At 45.1% G+C, this 18,945-nt stretch overlaps 1 protein-coding gene across 1 annotated transcript in view; it reads left to right on the forward strand.

Moving 5' to 3' along the window:
* Positions 1–12,750: 12,750 nt before the first annotated feature.
* Positions 12,751–18,945, forward strand: part of PPP2R5E (protein phosphatase 2 regulatory subunit B'epsilon) — a 72,811-nt gene continuing 66,616 nt past the window's right edge. The window contains exons 1-2 of the mRNA XM_084270630.1: positions 12,751–12,755; positions 15,644–15,807. Of these exons, the coding sequence (XP_084126756.1) occupies positions 15,651–15,807 (157 nt within the window). The 5' untranslated portion in view covers positions 12,751–12,755; positions 15,644–15,650. The remainder of the gene's footprint in view (positions 12,756–15,643; positions 15,808–18,945) is intronic.

Below are 18,945 nucleotides of genomic sequence, written 5' to 3' on the forward strand. Positions count from 1 at the left end.
TTTAACCACAGAAAAACTACTCCAGGAGAATGCTCCCATTATGGGGAGTTAAAAAAAAAAACAACAACCCTCAGTGAGACCAGAACGCTGGTGAGAGACCTGCAATGTCTGGTTTCACAGCCCTGGCCTCCTGGGTTGCTCTGAAATAACGATGCAGTGAATTGAAAGGCAAGATGGGTAATGATAAAGGGACAGAGTGTGATGGGCATGGGACAAAATAATCTTAAAATAAGATGAAATTTGGCTTAACAATTGTTAGCTTGTTAAAAAAATTGGAAAGGAAGATGGAAACATAAATAATTTTGAGGGAATAGTAAAGATGGGTTTTGGAGTGTGAGCAGTCTGTTTAATGCACATTCAAGAGCCACTGAGAGCTTTCTGTGTTGGTGTGATGGGAAAAGATACCCCACGATACATGCCTACTGTGTGTTAGGTCTTCATGAATCAAGAGAGGTTCTGGCTGATGAAGGGACACGAGGATAGCTACACTAAAACTAGCTTGCACTCAGCTATTTTGGTGAAGAGTGTATTTGGAGGAAGCTCATCAGACATTTTGTAATTCTTCAGATTTACTTCCTAAACAAATGCTGTGATTTCTAGGGCCTCCAAATACAACAGATGTGTAGCCCACTGAAGATCATCCATGCAAAATGTTAGCACACAAGTTCCAGAAGGACATAAGGTGGAGTTTCAAAAGCTTTTTCCTTTGCTGCTTAATACTCTAACATGCAGTGGAAAGTGGGCATAGGGGGTGAAAGCAAGCCTGATATCCAGTGGAGAAAAGTTTGAGACAAGAAAAGATAAAGCCCAATCCCAAACTGCCTTTCTCTCAGGACAGAACAGACTCTGCTTTTAGGGCTTCATAGAGACTGCTTGTCAGGACTTGCAGCCAAAGTAGCTCCTTTGTTGCTTCTTTTTAGGAAAAAAAAAAAAAGGAGATGGGAATGTGCCCCTGAGTGCACACATGAGCAGGGTCAAGTCCCAAGCTGGCATTGCTCACTCACCCCAGCATCGAAGTGCCCTTGATTCTGGAGACAGGTTGTGCTGCTGCAGGGAAACCAGGCTCAGACATACACCTGTGGTCCACTTCTCCTCAGTGTTAGCTGAGGGAGAGGAAACACACACCATTTCCTGCAGCCTGACAGTATCCTAAGCAGGGATTGGCTCTGAGCATTAAGGTGACATACAGTCAGAAATGACCACTGACCTCCAAAAAATAGGCAAATAGAAGTTCTTAACAATCAGCAGTTGCACAAAGGACCTTTAAAGACCTACATGTGGAAGCTGTTACAAGTCCTCCTGCAGCTTGGGGTGGATCAGCAATATAAGGTGTGTCCCACTGCACATCCAGCCCAAAAAGCAAGTGGGGCTGTGCTATGAGGAGCTGCTGCGTAGGACTGATTCGGGCTAAACTGCTTTGCTGCTAGATCAATGTTCCCACCTGCAAGAAGTATCCTGGGTTTGGATGCCAGAAATAAGTCTGTTGCATGGGAAATGTGAGCCATCTTATTCAGCAGAGTTTGTAAAAGTAGCAGCCATCTGTTGGGGTTTATAGGAGGCTGAGAAACACAGGATGTTTACTTTTATTCGGATGTGCAGTGGATATGCCTTGTATGAGCAGACTTGTTGTGATACTAATAGAACAACTGGGATGTTAAGCTCAAGAGAAGAGCTTGCTCTGTGTAGTAAACCTGAACTCGAGTGTGATAGAAAGCATTGCAGATACATATGCACCTACATGTAATCATTTAAGTAAAGGGCAGCTAAAACCAGGCTGGATAGAAACTCGGAGCAACTACAGCACTACCTCTGCCTAAACCCACTGCCTTTGGAGGTGCTGCATGGAAACCACTCCCACAGGAGAGAATCTGTGTAAGGTAAGGTGAGGGAGGGTCCAGTTTCAGAATAAACCTACATGGCAAAAGGATGAGCTGAGAGCAGTTCAGCTGAACTCTGCAAAAGGGGATTTGGCTTTACTGATAGAACCAGAACAGGGGTGTGTGCAGCGTGGCTCCAAGACCTCTGAAGAGGAGACAGAGGCATTCCCTGATCACTGATGGTGATCACCAAGACCGTGGAGGACAGCAGAGAGGGAAGGGGGCTCAGGTGTCTTTGTCTACAGGAAAATGACATCCACCACGTGAAGAACTCGGTGCTGAGCACGGAGGGGGAAACGTTCCCCTGAGAGTTTGCTCAGAGGAGGCAAGCAGAATTCTGCAAATGTGAACACATCCAAGAAGTAACCCAAGATGCAGATGGAGGCGCTGGCAAACAGCATTAGCAACAGCTAAGGTTGTTTTTGCCAACAAAGGAAAAAGTTAAGTATAGTAAATCAAATAAAATTAAACATGTAGCAGCATTAGATGCCCTACTTTCCTCTGCAAATGTCTTTTCCCATTCTTCTCCCCAGCAGGTAATGAGTATTTTTGTAAATCTGAGTTGATAGTGTACTACCTCACACATATTCCTGTCCAATGGCTCGAATAAGCAGGTTATCGTTTCAGATGGCAAATATTTCTGCAACTAAAATGAAATATTCTGCATAGATGGCGTTCTGGTCAAAATAGGATGTAGCTGATCACCAGCAGGACCAACAGGAGATGGTGATTTTCTTGAAGAAACAATTTGGAGAGGCTGATAGGCACCGGGGCCGTCTGCGCGCTCTGGCACGAGTTTTAGTTATAATGCTGTTGATTCGTTAAGAGCAAAGCAGGGAGCTGTAGTGGGGAACAGGAGGAAAGTTAAATTGCTCAACGTACATGGATCAAAACAGTTTGCTAATTGCAATGCTACCAGGAATTATGGAAAAAAAATATCTCTGAAGCATATTCACTGCTGTGTATTAAATGGTAGTGTGCAACTTCCTACACCATCCCAAGGAAAAATAGCTGGATCACACTGGGAGAAGGCCTGAGGTGGGTTTCAGGGAGGGGTGGGATTACATTTGATGGGATAAGAACAGTTTGGATGTCAAGGAATGAAATTCTGGATCAAAAATAGTGTACTTTGGAGGAAAGTCTGGTAACTCAGAACGGATGTTTTACATAAAAACGAAGAAAATTAATTTCCATATTTTCCAGGATGTGGCTTACATAATATTTTAAGATATGAAACTAAGCTGTGGTGAGTTTTCAAGAAAGGAACTCAAGACCACAGTGTGAATTTGACACAGGTATCAATCCGTGAGAAGAAAACCCCACGTTTTCAAACTGTACTCGAGCAGGCACTGAGCAGTGTAGCCCAGGAATGTCTCACACTCAAACTACCAGACAGCGATAAAATTCCAAGGACTAAGCTCTACAAAGATCACAGGACCAAACCAATTGTCCCAACAGCCCACCATTAAAACCCAGTAACTGCAAGACAGGAGAATTATTCTAAAAGAAACATGGAAGGCAGAGCTCGTTTGAAGGGCTCTTGTTAGCCATTTGTGTGCTAAAAGCTATTTGATATCAGAACTGCATTGCCTGGGGTATTTCTGATGGCTGACTTCAAGATGTGAAGTACAACTGCACACCTACAGAACTGCAGTTAGAGGTGAACCTGCTCGGAGGCAGGAGCTCACAGTTACACTGGGACTGAACACGACTCACAAGTGCCCAATCCCGTTAAGTATTTATTTATTTATTCGAGATGTGCGAACAGTCTCTGTGATCTGATTATTTTTTATCTGTATTTGAGCTGAAATGGCTCAAGTGGGAGCCACAATTCCTTTGAATGTGCTAAATATAGTGTCAGATGAATTTTCCAGAGGTGTCTGCTGCTGCTGCTTGGTGCCTTAGCAAATCATGGCTTTAACTCCTCCTTGCGTCTTCTTAAAAAGGAAAATCTCAACTCTATTTTTGATCCTCTCCCATTCCAGTCTTGGCTATTGATTCTTGCTGTAAATTCTTCTGGGACTCACCTGACATTGAATAATGTTGAAAATTCTCTAAGTTTGGGGACTGGACATCATGTCAAAGGAGCCACTCAGTAATGATAATATGCCAAATCTTATCACATCACAGATTTTATATTGGCTGAAATTCTTCTATATTTACTGAGTTATCTTACCCTAAATCTGGTGTCTAGACTTTTCTACAGAACAGATTTTTTGAAGCTGGTAGTGGTGCATTTTTACTTAGTGGCACACAAGCTTCTAAACTCATTAATGTGTTGTGTATGTAACGTGTGTCACAATTATGGTAGCCTGTTAAAGGACGATTTAATCTCCTTGGTGTCCTTGGGAATCTGTGTTTTAAAATTGTGTTTTATTTGAACCTGTTCATGCCTTCCTGTACTTTTCCTTGTCTTGTGCAGGACAAGAAGGCTTGTGATATTCCATCTCAGCAGGTAACTCAAGAATAATAGAAAGCAGTTGTGAAAAATAAGTCGCTCATTCACCCATCTCCATCCATTCCATCAAGGATCTTGACAGACCTCTATTAAATTCAGCCTCAAGGTTTTTTTTCTTCTGGGCTCAAGATTCACAGCGTATTAATCCTCTCCTTGCACAGGAGCTGTACCAAACCATCTTATTTCTTGGCTTTCTCTACATTCTCTTTTCTAAATCCAGCCCATTCCAAATAACAGAGTTAAAGATAAGGAAGGATGCCCGGTGCATTTGTACAAAGGTGTAGTGATGTTTCCTGCTTTATTGGCTATTCCTTTCCTAACCACAGCGCTCTCATCTCCTTTTGTCATCAAGCACTGGAGAAGCTTTAATGCCATTCCTTCTCTGTGTTTCCTAAAACCCAGCTTCTATCAGTGTGCTCCTTTGAGTGAGTGTTGCAGTTTGGTGAGGCTGTGCTGCTGAGATGGGTTTTTTTAAGCAGCAGTTAGAGTTTTCTGCCAGCCTAAACTATAAACAAGGAGCAATTCAAGGCCAAAGTCACGGCCCGAGAGGTAGTCAAGCGCCTCTGAGAATCATATAGAGGAGAAAACAACCCAAAAGCAGCTGCATTTTGCCACCAGAGAAGGGAGTGAGAAGATGTAACGAGCTGTGCAGACACCAAGGCCGGAACAGGGCGGGGAAGGAGGCAGCCCAGGTGCCGGAGAGGAAGATGCCCCTGCAGCCCCTGGAGAAACCCATGGAAAAGGCCCAGACCCCACCTGCAGCCCGTGGAGGGGCTCCACGCTGGATGGAGCAGGTGGAGGCATAGAGGAGATGCTGTGACCCTACGTTGGAACAAAACCCTGCCAACACTTGCAGCCATGGAGAGAAACAGAGACACAGAGATGAGTGAGAGAGAGATTTGCACCCGAACAGGTTTGCTGGGGGAGGCTGGTGACCCCGCAGAGGACTGGGACTGAGAGACACTGTGATTTATGACTGCACCCATAGCAGTGACCCACGCCAGGGCAGCTGGGGAATAGATAAAGCCCTGGGGAAAGGATTCATGTTGGAGAAGTTCTTGGAGGACTATCTCCTGGGGGTGAGGCCCCCACAGTGCAGCAGGGAGAGGGTGTGGAATGAATGTGTCCCATCCCGTTCCACGCCTCCCCCCCGCCCCCAGGCCAAGAGGGAAACCAACTCACAAGGCACTGACCGAAGCCCCCAGCTTCCAGTCCCTGCCCCCCTGTGCTGCGATCAGGGGGAAGAAGGGAGTGAAATCATGACTAGAGTGAAGTCTGCTAAGAAGGGAGCGGGGAGGGAGGTTAGAGGTGTCTTAAGATCTGGAAAAGGAAAACAGCTCATGCAGAAGTAACTGAGAACCCCATTTTCTCCCAGTCCCTGCCCCCCTGTACTGCGAGCGGGGGGGAAGAAGGGAGCAAAATCCTGACTAAAGTCTGCTAAGAAGGGAGTGGTGGGGGAAAAGTGTTTTGAGATCTGGTTACGTTTGTTTTAAGATCTGGTCACGCTCCCAAACCCAGTTTTTCTTCACTGTTCTTTGTAGTTGTATTGTAGTATAATAAAGTAGAGTAGTTTCTCTCTTCTTCACTTTGTGTTGAGTCTGTTTTGCCCATGTCGATGACAGTGATCTCTCCCTGTCCTTATTTTGACTCTTGAGCCTCTTAATATTTATTTTCTCCCCTGTCCAACTAAGAAGGGGAGTAATAGACTGACTTTGGTGGGTATCTGGTGTCCAGCCGGGGCTTAACCACCACAGTGAGGCATTCTCGTCTCTTCAACCAGGTTTTCATACTTCCAGCACTTGCACAGAGAACACCATTTTTGTTCTCATATCCATTGGTGTGTGGCCTGCTTACTCAGGAGATTGTTTAGGTAGTTATTTGCTATTTTATGCCTAAATCTAATCAATTTCTTTTTCTAGGATTTGCAGCTTTTAGATTTCAACTCTGGTTCCTGTCTCTGTCTCTGTAATTCCTGTCCCAGCTCACTAAAGGACTCTAGAAGCCTCCTTATTCATATAAATTTCTCAGTGGTTAAATTATCCAATTTAACCCTGACAATGGATCTGGGAATATTTTAGAAAATGCTCTCATAACCTTTCTTTTCCTGTCCCTATTTCAGCAGTACTCATGCAGATTCCAGTGCTTCCCTATAGGAACATCTCTACCGCTGTCTCCACCAGCCAGGGAACAGACAGCAGCACTGCCTGGCTTGTGCCGTACTGCCTATGGCTAAGCCCTGCTCACAGTGGAAGCAGAGGGGGATTCGTTGGTTTGTTCAGCGTGAGGGCACTCCTGCTCGTGCAGCAGACTCCCAGGAGGATTCGTGTCTGGGCCTGTGACTAACAGCCACTTCTTTCCAAGCTCCTGACAGCTCTTTAACAAAAAGCTCTGTGGAAGTGCCCTCAGCACCTCTACAGCCTTTCCTCTGCCCAGCTTCGTACCACAAGCTTGGGAGCCCATTAGGACTTCCATTTTAAACTCATTTAAGTGCTGAAAGACTGTCTCCCACGTAAAGCATTCCCTGCAATGCTGAGCTACAGACTACACAACGTTGCCATAATTTGAAAGCTTTCAATTTAAAAGTATCTAATAGGTTAAAGCTGTACCATGAGATAATGAAGATAACATTAAAAACCAATACAGCACTAATATTTGCTGCTGCCTTTTTGTAACGAAGAGCATGAGGTATCTTTCTCACAGCCTACTCCATCCTCAGGGTCTCTGTGCTTGGGGAAAATCTCAAGTGTTTTATCAACTGCTGGTCTAACCATGAGAGGCACCAACCGTAGAGGTACTTCACTGGAGATGTGGGAAGCGCTGTGAGAGCAGCAGTTCATACACTTAAAAGTGTTGCTGGACACCTCAGCCACCCCCTGGTGATCTACCAATTTCATTTGTTCATTATGGAGTGGGATGATGTAGGATGCTTGGCCACAGTAGAGGGTGCTTATCTGAAGAGGGTGGCTTTATACCAAAAGATCTAACAGTGTAGACATTGGCTTATAACACATTAAATGTAGAGATAAGGGAAACGAGGACAGATGATCACAAAGGGAAGACAGGAAAGCAAACCTTGTGTCACTTGGGACTCAGACATACCCTGTGGCACAAGGGACCATGTACCCCCCTGGGCAGGTACTGTCTTGCCAGGTGCCAGAGGCAGCTGCTGCCCTGGAGAGACAGGGCAGGGGCAGCACTGGAACCTTCAGAGGTGGTTGGGGAGTGACTGTTGGAGAGGGGAGCTTGGCTGAGGAACACACCACAAGCCCAGAGAAGGCAGAGGTAAACAGGCAGTGAAGGAAAGGTAACAAAAAAAATCTAGGCTTAAAGGAGCGCCCAGGGCCTGGAGGTAAGAGAAGATGCTAAGGGAGGGGAACCAAGAAGAGAACTGGGCAATAAGTGAAAGCAGTGCTGTGCTAGCAGAGGGTTAGCCAGCTGCAGAGGCGAGCAAGCTCCTACTTATCTTGCCATGTTGACTACTGCAACAGACTTCAAATGACGCAGTGTCTATGAACAGGGAGGAAGAATCAGTTCCCATTTGGGTAGTTGTGTCTACGACCCTAAAATCCTTACAACCCCCCCCACCTCCCCTTCCCTCAGCAGGAATTCAGCTCCTGAGGGCACTGACAGTGTTATCGCATAGCTGATACAAGGAGGAGTGGCAGGCAGAAAGTCCACATTATGTGCACTTGGTTATGATTACAGACCCTTGGTGCTGCAATTACAAACACTGCCCCACAGCTGGACGGACTGTTCCTTCCCAAAACGTAAACCACAGGAATCAGAAGTCAACTGCAGGGTGACCAGACCCTGCAGGATGTCTTCACGTTACACATGGATTTGATTCAAATGTAAACAAACAAAAATCAGTCTCAGATTGTGCTGTTCCAATCAAATCGGTGGTGCAGGGTGGTCACTTTGATGCAGGATGTACCAGAAAATCCTTGTTCACGTGCTGATTTGCCTCTTCAAACAGCACTTCCACTTCCTCCAGAACACTCTCTGGTCTTTTTCCTGCTGGTCTGAATAATTAGTTCTCTGGGGAGATCAAGTCTGTTCTTGCTTACTAGTAGTAGAACAGGGAACTAATCCCATGGTACCCCTGAAAATGCTCCTTTTGACATGCAGGAGATCCTTTGTGTGACCCTTACTGTAGACAAATACTTGTCAGACGTGCTACGTGAAACATTTACCAGTTCCAGCTATACCCATTTGTGTTTATCACTCAATGGAGCAGGACTTTCACAGCAGTATCTATGTAGCAATCCTGGCTGATAAGCTGCTACTAAAGAGCAGAATGCCAGTGTGGATGTGAGCTCCGTACTCCTGCCAGGGTGGCCATAACAGATGGTCTATAGTGGAACTTCAGTCACACAAAAAAAGAACATGAAGTGGCACAAATCTGAGTCACTGGTACAAAAACTCTGCTTTGGAGGACCCTTGACTGCTGTTCTGACTGAGAAAGAGCTGCCCTGAACATTCCTTTCTAAGCTACTTTTAAAAATCCCTTTTGTGGGACAGTAAGGCTTTTCAAAAGGATAGGCTTGTCTTCTGCCTTCAACAGCAGTGGAAAAACTGATCAGAAGAGCTTCTTGTTGCCTCTGCACCTTCAGGAAGGTCTGCAGGTACTGAATATATGCATATTTTTATATATATATGTATCTGCCTACACACTTGCATGTGAGATGATGGTCATGTGAACTTTATCTGATGAGAGTTGATTTTTATTCTTGAAAATTTATATATATGTTTGTACAAACATATATAAATATACACAGGTACACATCAATATAAACCAGTGTAGTATTTATTTCTTCTCCATCTCTGCTTGGGATTCAATTCACATAACCATTTTTAAAGTAGTCATTTTTACAAAATACAGACTAAAGTGTCAACAGGAGGAGGACAAGCAACAGCAGCCCTTAGAAACCTTAGCAGCTCTACGTTGGTATCTTTCACTGTGGTCTTAAATCTCCTCAGAGATGGAGACATCACAGACTGAAGTGGAAAAAAGAAAGCACCTTGGAAATAAAAGGGAAGCAAACTTTGTAAACTCCACTGGCCAAGTGATAAAGAAAAGGTAAGATTTCTGTTTATTAACTGGTAAAACCTGCTTTTCTCTTCAATTGTTACTATACAAACATCACCTGATATAAAACACATTGTAAAAATGCTTGGCACAATCAAAATGGACAAAACATAACCCCAGGAATCAGGTTTTTATCACATAAGAAACAAACTAGCTGAATCCAGTATTTGCCAGCTTGTTTGAAGAGCTGATTCTATAGCTACTACACAAAGACAATGAAAAGTGAAAAAGTCTCTGTGCATAGGAGAGTGGGCTTGGACAGAGGTCTTTATATTCCTTCTATGGCAGTTATTTTAATAAATACCCACAGCACTTGCTTCCTTTTCAGATTTTTAGCCTTTTACAAAGATGGGTTTCATGTCATCCTGGGAAGACCAAAGTACAGCCGCCTGAAATGAGACGATCGCCGTCACCCGAAAGGCCAGTCTGAGCCCTCAGACTGAGCTAGAACTTCCCCTTGGCAGAGTGTATCAGTGACTTCATGAGCTGCTCACTGCACTGCTCAGTCCGTATCAAAAGCAGCTCTATTCACTGTCCTGTGCACTGAGAATTAAAGTATGTCACTGACAAACACAATTAACGTTACAATTAAGTACGTGTAACAGAGCAAAACACCTGCATCTGTAGGTTCTGTCCATCGTTGGGGGGAGGGAGTGGGGGCAACAGGAATTTACACTTTTTTGCCAAATTTTACCTTATACTGGTATAAAAAAAGAAACCCTGATCTACATTCTTTGTTATCAAACCTCACTTGCATTTAGATTATATTAGCTGGTTTATTTTAAGTTGGTTTAAGTGCCTTTAAAGTGTTTACAAATATGTACAAATCTCTCTTCTAAATGTGGAGTTACACAACCATTCTGTAACTGTGGCATGGTTCAGTCTTAGTTAAGTTTTATTTTTAAATACAACTCTTCCAAGAAATGTAATTGATTTACAAAGGATGACAAATTCTGCAGTTTTCTGACATAATATTGAATTTTATTTTAGAAGATGTTATCTGCTTGACTCTCCCTCTGTCCAGCAGTAAAACCTAAGGGATTGGATTAGGGTGTTGCAATAAATAAATTCTCTAGTATCATTACTGTCTACTTGAGGGAGAAATAACTTACTTGGTAGGTCAGCAGAAATTGATGCAGGGGTAGAACAGATCAGGAAAATTGTGAATAGATCATACCAACTCACAAGTATTTGTATTGGCACATGTAAAGAGGAATGTAGCCTGTGACAGCAGATGCTGGCATAGTTGAGGCCTTAACTGTAGTGCTGTGCCCAGTCTTGGGTGCTGCAGTTCAAAAAAGTGTGAATGATTTTGGGAACACCGAAGGAGAAGTTTAAAGGTTTGAGAGGTTTAAAACCGTGATGCACAAGGAAGGACTGAAACAGAATTGTCTAGTGTATAGATAAAAAAAATTAGGAGACATGTTTCTGAAGATATGGAAGACACATACTGAAAGATGAGAGACAACACTGTTCATGTCCATTACAGTTGTATTTGAGTTGCACTGCACTTTATTTTAACTGGTGTTCCAGGTTCCTCAATGTGAGCTGGACCAGGGAACTTACATGGCTGAAAACTGGCAACACTTGAGAGATTAGTTTTACAACAGCTTAAATCACTGTAAATTGAGCCTGCCACAGTCCCACCTCCTCTGTTATGCCAACACTGGTACTCACGTTGAGTCAAGAAGCCAAGCAGGACACAAAGCAGGTATCCTGTGTAGGATCAGAGATGTTCAGAGGGTTCAGGCAATTCACTACCTGCACAAGCAGTGGGGATGTGACTCATCAAAGCAAACAGCTACTGAGCTCATTTCCTTAAAAAAATGACTGTACCTCAGACCGTTTTGGTCCTGTCAACACAGGAGGGCTGTGGCTCGTATAAGTCCTGCCAGAAATACAGGAGAAATACTGCACAGTATTTTCAACATAACAGTCACATTGAAACCATTAATTGTATCTGGGGGGAGAACCCAGCAGCCTCCACCAAACACCAAGTCATCAGGTAAATAAACGTAAAGAAAATTTACATTCTTTAACAAGACTATCTACAAGCACTCGTTGCGCTGGCAGCTGTAGGTATAAATACACCTCAGGAAAATAAAGAAAAAAGGGCAAACTGACTCAGAGCGCGATCACACACCGGCTAAAGAAACCCGAGGGTGAGTGAGGGGCGCAGAAACCCTGCCGCCGAGGAGGCGGGAAACAAACACAGCGCTGCCCGCTTCTCCCCGCCGAGCTACACAGGGAGAATGCCGGCCCTGCCTGACGCCGCTCGGTCCTTCCCGCGGCCCCTCGCACAACCAGGCCGGCTCCACGGCGGCCCGAAGAGAGGCCCCTCTCGTCTGCAGCCCTCCCCGGGAAGGGGGCTTTGGGCCCCCTAAAAGGGCCCGGTGCGCCGGAGTAGGGGCTTTACCTCAGCATCGCCGGGTGTTTTTACCTCAGCCGACGGGCATCGCTCTGGCGGCGGCCGGTGCTCATCCGCCTCCCCGCCCCGGCGCGCAGAGGGACGAGAAGGGCGATAGGGATGATGACGAACCGCTCATCGCCGTCGCTGCCGCACCGCCCCGACCGGCACCGCCTCCTCCCCCGGCAGCGCTCCCCTTTCCCGGCTGTCCCGGCGGCGGCGGCGGGCGCCAATGAGGCGGCGCGTCCCGGCGGCAGGCTCCAGTGGGCGGGCGCGGGGGGCGGGCCGCGGGCCGGGGGGCGGTGGCAGCACGCTCGGTTGTGAGTGAGTGAGTGTGTGTGAGTGAGTGCCATGGCCGGAGCCCGCTGAGAGTGACAATAGGAGCGAGCCGGAGCGCGACCCTGACGCCCACCGGGACCCCCCCTCTCACCTGAGCCGGCCGCCGGCGGAAGAGGCCTTCCATTCCCTCGCAGCACCGCCGCGCCGCCCGCCCGGCCTGCCCCCCCCCCCCTCTCCCCAGCCGCCCGCACCGCGCCCGCCGCTCCCCCTCGGCTCGGCCCGCACTCGGCTCCCCCCGCGCACCCCCCCCCCCGCGCCTCCTCAGGGCCCCTCCGCAGGGCTCCGCCGGGAATGTGAGTGAGGCAGCAGCCATCGCAGGCAGGGGGCCGCGCCGAGTGCATGGGACTGAACGGAGCCCGAGCAGCCGCCCGCTCCTGAACCCGCCGCCAACGCCGCCCTGCGCTGGGGAGGCCGCCAACGCCGCCGAGGCCTACAGGCTCCTGCGCCGCCGCCGCGGCAGGGACCGAGCCCGGCGCGTACCACACTCGGGCCGCCGCCGCCAGGCATCGGCCGCGCACCGCCAAGCCCGGCTTACGCCGCCGCCGCCTCCCTCCCGTCTCCGGCTTCTCTACCAGGAGGGTCAAGGTAACTCCATCCCTCCGTCCCTCCGCGCCGGCCCGCGGGGGAGCGGCGAGGCGGCGGCGGTGCGGGGAGGAGGCGCGGGCGGGCCGAGGTGGAAGGAGGTGGGGGGGGGGGGGAGCCCGGGCGTCGGTGAGGAGGCGCGGGGGGCTGCGGGGAGGACATGTTCCAGCTGCGGTGCTCCGCGGCTCCTTTCTGGAAATGACAGCCGATAGCAGCAGGCGGGAGGCAGCTAATTACACCTCTGCTTCCCCGGGCGCCGAGCGAGCCCCTGGCTCCCTTCCCTGGTGATATCCGTCGGTATTTTCACGTCCACTCGCCTCTCCGTGAATTACACCCCCCCCTCCATCTCCCCCCCCTCGGGGACCAGCAGATCTGATGTGCGTGGCCTCGTATTTACCAAAATACTTCGGGAATAAAATAAGATCCCCTGCTGAAGGAAGCAAGAAGCAGTGGCCGGGGTTGCAGCTTTCCCACTTGCACACAATAAATAATCTCGGGCTTTATTTATTATTTTCTTTTCTCTTTTCCCTTCCCACCCTGCCCGTTGAAACAGTGTGTCTCGCTGTGATAGTGTATTCAGGGGAGCTAATGTTCATTTGGAGGGATGAAAAAAAAGAGATCAGTGTTTACTGTAAGGTTGTTAGGCTGGATGTAGTCTTGTTGAATTAGAATTAGATTTTAATAATTTATAAAGCAGGTTAGGGAAACTGTTACTAAATTTACAGCGGAGAAGTGTCAGTAAACCTTCTTGCTGACACAATGATCCTGCAGTTTAAGTGATCCACTTTAGTCACTGTCCATTGTTATTTTTAATTTTTGGTTTTTTTTTACATTTAATTTTGAGAGAGCGTGCAAAGCATTTCTGCAGAAATGGTTACACTTTAGTGCTGCACGTGATGGGGAGGTGAATCTTTCTGGAGGAGATGAAATAGGGCCACCCAGTTCAGGTTTTTAAGAATGTATTTTTGCTGATATTTCCAGAATTTGGTTTATGTAACAGGTAACTCTTTGCATGGGTTTTTTGCCGGACTGCTGAAACCTTAGAAGTGGGTTGCCAAAGTACAGGCCATTCTATTTCAGTTTATCTGACTTTTTTTCTTTATTAATACTGTCTGGGCCCTTAATGCCCTGGTGATGGTGGCATTTCCTCCGCCTCCCAGATGATAAACAAGACCGGTTTAAGGTGCAGGTTCATGTTGCTGTAGCATATTATATTTAGAAAGCATGAGTTGGGAGTGAAGGAATACCTCAGGAGAAATCAAAAAGATGGAATAAGGTTTTTTCATTACCCTAACACCAGCTGCAGAGTTCAGCTTCTGAGTGCTGCACATGCTTCCTCAAAGAAGCTGTGGAGTGTATACTTCCATTTTTGATAGATTTAGTGCATGTATATGTAAATTTGCATGAAATAGTTCTTACCTTTCGGGACTTGTTTACACTGTTGCAGTAAATCTAAAGCTTTTCTTACAGAAGACAAACCCAAATAATGTCTGTGTCGATGGATTTAATAATTTATCCAGCATATGAGTAACCAAATATTTTAGCAAAAATAAGTACTCGAAAGCGTTGTCTATATTGTGGAATCAACTTCTTTTAGCATACGAGTCACTTTGGTAATTGAAGTCAACAGACATTGAGGATGAGTAATGCTTTCCAAGGACATGTTCTAAGACCCTGATCCTGCAAATGCTTATGCCGATGCTTAACTTTGCACGAGTGTGTCGCCTTACTGAAATCAACAGAGCTGCTCCTGTTGATGATCCTGTTATTAATGCAAATCGTTCTGTTGATTTCAGTAGAGGTGCACATGCTGGTGAAGTTAACTGTACACAGAGCTGCTTGAAATGTGTAGGCCTAAATTCCTCCTATCTCGTTTCCCTTAAGTATGGCTCATTTATTTCACCAAGGTGCCATGGGCCTTTTTAAGAGGCAGGACAAGACCAGTAAATACTGTGGCTGGATGGTTTAATTCACTGTTTAAATGTTTCTTTTTGGTATTTTTTAGAAGTATGGAATCAGCTATGGCAGTAATACTAAGGCAGGTTTTGAGAGGAAGAAGCAATGCTTATGTCTTAGGCCAGCTGATGGAGTTGGGAAACAAACTTTTGCTTGCAGAAACCTTTTTTGGCTCTCTGTCTCTCCCTGCAAGCCTCGTCTGGCTTATGCCCTCAGAACAGTTATGGCTACCACGCTGCTGCTCTTGCTGAAATGCCAGAATGTGGAATAACTGTACACAGGGGCTCAAAAGAACAAAACCAAGAGTTTCTAAAATGGAGAATAAAGAAGTAATACGTAAAATTTGTCAGTGTTAGCAAAACTGTCAGGCATAGCAGTACTTTCTGCTTTACTTTCTTATATTTCTGTAAAATTGTGTATGTAGGTATGGCAAATAAGCTGATTTTTATTTTTCTTCTGCCCTATTTATTTTATCCAATGCATACTGATGACTTCAATGCCAAAAGCCTGTTTGCATGTACCCTTTTGTGCACCCATTCTTTAGCATGCGTGGTGCCTTGCAGAATGGCTTGAAATGACTTCATCCCCCAAAAGATACGGTTTAAAGCTCCAACCCTGTGTCAGGTCTACAGGTGTACGAAGCTCTATTGATGTAGTGATGTCAGCCTCCAGTCTGAATTTTTCCTGTTGCAGGTTTTTTGGCAAATGAGAAACACAGATTAAAAAAGTGAGCAAGAAGAATTATTGCACTGTTCCATGAAGTTTATTCCATACAGTTTGTACCTATGTTGGTGGGTTAGTTCTCTTAACACTTTATTTGGGTTAGTTGTCATCAGGACAGTGGTGCAGAAAGGAGAAGATTTTTGGGAAACCTAGGTTAATCTTTACTCATTTCATCCATTTGGGATATATTTGTAATACTTGTTTTCCTTCAGTAGGGATATGTCCTCAGCACCAACTACTCCTCCATCAGTGGATAAAGTAGACGGATTTTCTCGGAAGTCCGTCAGAAAAGCCAGACAGAAGAGGTCACAAAGCTCCTCCCAGTTTAGGTCTCAGGGCAAGCCTATCGAGTTAACTCCCCTGCCTCTGCTAAAAGGTAAGATGATGAAAGTTTTTTAATAAATAAAACAATTTTTGTCTTCCGAATGCCAGAAATTGCAGGGAAATTTTTGCCAGCAATGAGAGACGTTTTGTGCCAGAAATGTATGTGTTTAAGCTCCACAAAATATTTTATCTGTGACTTGAGGGTGTGGTAATTGTTTGCAATACTTTTGAAAGTTTTAAATGGTGCTGTTAACCTGTACCATGACTTGAATTTTAAAGGCACTCAGACTATGTGTGAGTTGTCAGGCCTCAACAGTTGACCTAAATGTACAATCATTCTGATAAGGGTAAATTGACCTGTGAGCAGAAGGGAAACTCTTTTCTGGGATCTTCCCTTGCACCACGCAGGTCTGCAACCTGTGACACTGGTGCCAAATGCAGGCCCCAGGTATGTTTTGAAGGCCCTACAGTGAGGCTTTAGCAGGGAGATGGGACCCCTTCTCATAGCATTTGGGAATGGGTAGCTCCCAGCTCTGGCTTCTGCTGGGTTTTGAAATCAAAAGGTCCCATGAGCTGCAGCATCTCGAGTGGAAAGATGCTGCCAATCAGGTCTTAGGCAAGACATTGCTGCTTTGAGAGTCTGCATATCCCAGCTCTGGTTGAGTTTCTGCCGGCAGATTTAACCTCTAATTTGGAAAAAGAAAAAGTTATGATCCAGCATACTGCTTTTGAAAGGGTGCCAATATCTCTGTAATACCTCGAATGCTTCCCCTAAATCCCAGTTGTCAGTGAATTTCAGGACAAATCCAGGGGCCAACAGTACCTCTCAGAATTATGTCTGTCTGGTGAGGAAGGGGGGAAGCCACCTCCCAGAAGTGTTTCTTTTACACTGAATTCTCAAATGGTTCATTTAAGTTTGTGATTTTTTTTTTATTGCCTTTTTTTTTTTTCCCTGTTATAAGTAGTGAACTTAAGCATGGTTGGGCTGATAATTCTGGAAAATAACAAAATTGCTATGTTTTGCATTGTTTCTGTCTTGTTTTTGCTTTGTGGGCAAATACATTTCTCACATTCCCTCCCCTACCTGTTTGACAAATTTACTCATCAGAGTATTGAAATATGTAATAAATGTGTAGCTGCACTTTGGTTTAGTTCTTAACCTCACTTCTTCATAAGAGGAGAGAAGTTGCAAAAAAACCCCTCTGAACCAACCCAGACAAAAAAAAAAAATCCCATCTTAATATATGTCTCCTAATTTAGCCAAAATTAAGATTCTAGGATTAGTTGTAGTTGTTGTTAATTTATTTGGGGTTTCTTTCTGTGGGATATATGTAAGACTGCAGAAATGGCTGTACTGGGTTAAAAGATTGGTACATCCAGCCCTACTGTGTTGTGCCAGACCATGACCAGCTTGGAAGCATAAAGGGGAGTAGAAGAGGGAGGTGGGGGGGGTGGACCTGGATTGATGCTGTACCAGAATAATCCTTCCCCTTCAACATTTCTTAATTCAGGGTCTGTTGGAACCAGTGGATTTGTTACAAAAATAGTACTGCAATGAGTATTTTATGATTTTTTTTCCCTCATTTTGTGACAGTATGATAAAGAAACAGAAGCTCCCTCAAAATAATTTGAAAGCTCAGTTTTATGCTTTTTGCAGGTCACTCATGATATGCAGGTAATGTCCTTTGAAAATACTAATTGCTGCGCTTTAGAAGGGGAATGGAGTTTATCCTTTGGTTTAGTGGCTAGGTTACTGGGAAGCTCTGAGATGTCCATTTGTATAAATAAAGAGATGGTTGTTACAAGTTCTTTCTGTTCTGCAGTCCCATTCAGGGAACAAACCAGCCATGTGTGCAAGTGTAAGGAGAACGCTGCCTTTGTCGGAGGACCTGGCCTTGCAGCAGCACAGGCATATGCAGGTGCTTAATTTGACTACTGTAGCTAGTCCCATGGATTGAGATATAAAACTATAATAAGATAAAACAAACAGATGGGGAGCAGAGAGTGTTGGTGAGACATTTATGATTAGTGTCATAATGAGTTACAGTGGTCCAGCTTCAAATTAAGAATCTGATCCTGAGAGTTAGTTTTCCCTCTTTGACTTAATGCGGATTCCCAGAGGCACAGGGATCTACCTGTGCAGATTAATTTGCAGGATTTGGGTCTAACAGTGTATGTGAAACAGCAGTGGTGCTGGTCCTTACTGAAGGGACATTGGCAGGTAAAAATTGTGCTACTGTTTGGAAATGTTCTTGACCAACGTCAATGTTTGTAACATTGCAGATTATTAAACCTGAAAGGTGTGGGGAAACAATTTGCTCCTGTATTTTTCATACTTTTTTCTTGGCCAATCGCTTGGAAGTCCTAATTTTTTGAACTCTTAGGTTTACACTTACCTTTAAGCACGTGACTAGTCCTATTACTTCAATCTAGTAACCACATGAGTTCTAATTTTATCCTTACTGTTTGGGTCTTTCAAACCAAAACAGAAGAGATTTCAGCAAACTAGCTTTTCAAGTCTAGGAATAATGAAAACAGTTTGGAGATCCACAGTTGCTAACATTGTTTAAACTTCTTGTTTTAGGTAAATTTCAAGTTTAATTAAACCTCTTTGGATGTATTTCAGTACAGGGTAGACCTTGAATTCAACCGTAGACATATTTGGTATTCACAATGGAGGGGCTTTGCTGACAAACACACACTCAATGCTCCCTTTCTTTAATACCTGTATTGCATCTTGACATTTGCAGGCTGCCTTCTTTCAAACAGCACTTTTATGGACTTCAGTGTCTTCTTTGATTACAAGAATCATGTATGCAGAAAACTAGATAAATGCTTAGTCCATTCTTTGCAAGTTTTTATACTCAGCCTGTCACCATAATGATTTGAGCACCTTCCAGTAGTGTATTAAGTGACGTGACTACACATCTGTCACATCTTATCTTCTCTCATTCCTTTCCCTAGGGGCAGAGTCATATATAGTGAAATGGCTTGTTTTGGTAGTGTTTTAATGCAGTCTGTTGCTTTCTGTGAGCATACATGCCTGTGTTGCAGAAACAGATAGATAAGTCAGTGGTGGTGTTGTTCATTTGGTAATAAAAACATTTCAGGAAAGAAAAATAGAAGAGACAGTATGTTTCCATGCTACATACAAGTCTGAAAGATAACCTGCTATTCAGGCAGTGTAATA

Source organism: Gallinula chloropus (genome assembly GCF_964237585.1).
Source record: "Gallinula chloropus genome assembly, chromosome: 14".
Taxonomy (NCBI): Eukaryota; Metazoa; Chordata; class Aves; order Gruiformes; family Rallidae; genus Gallinula; species Gallinula chloropus.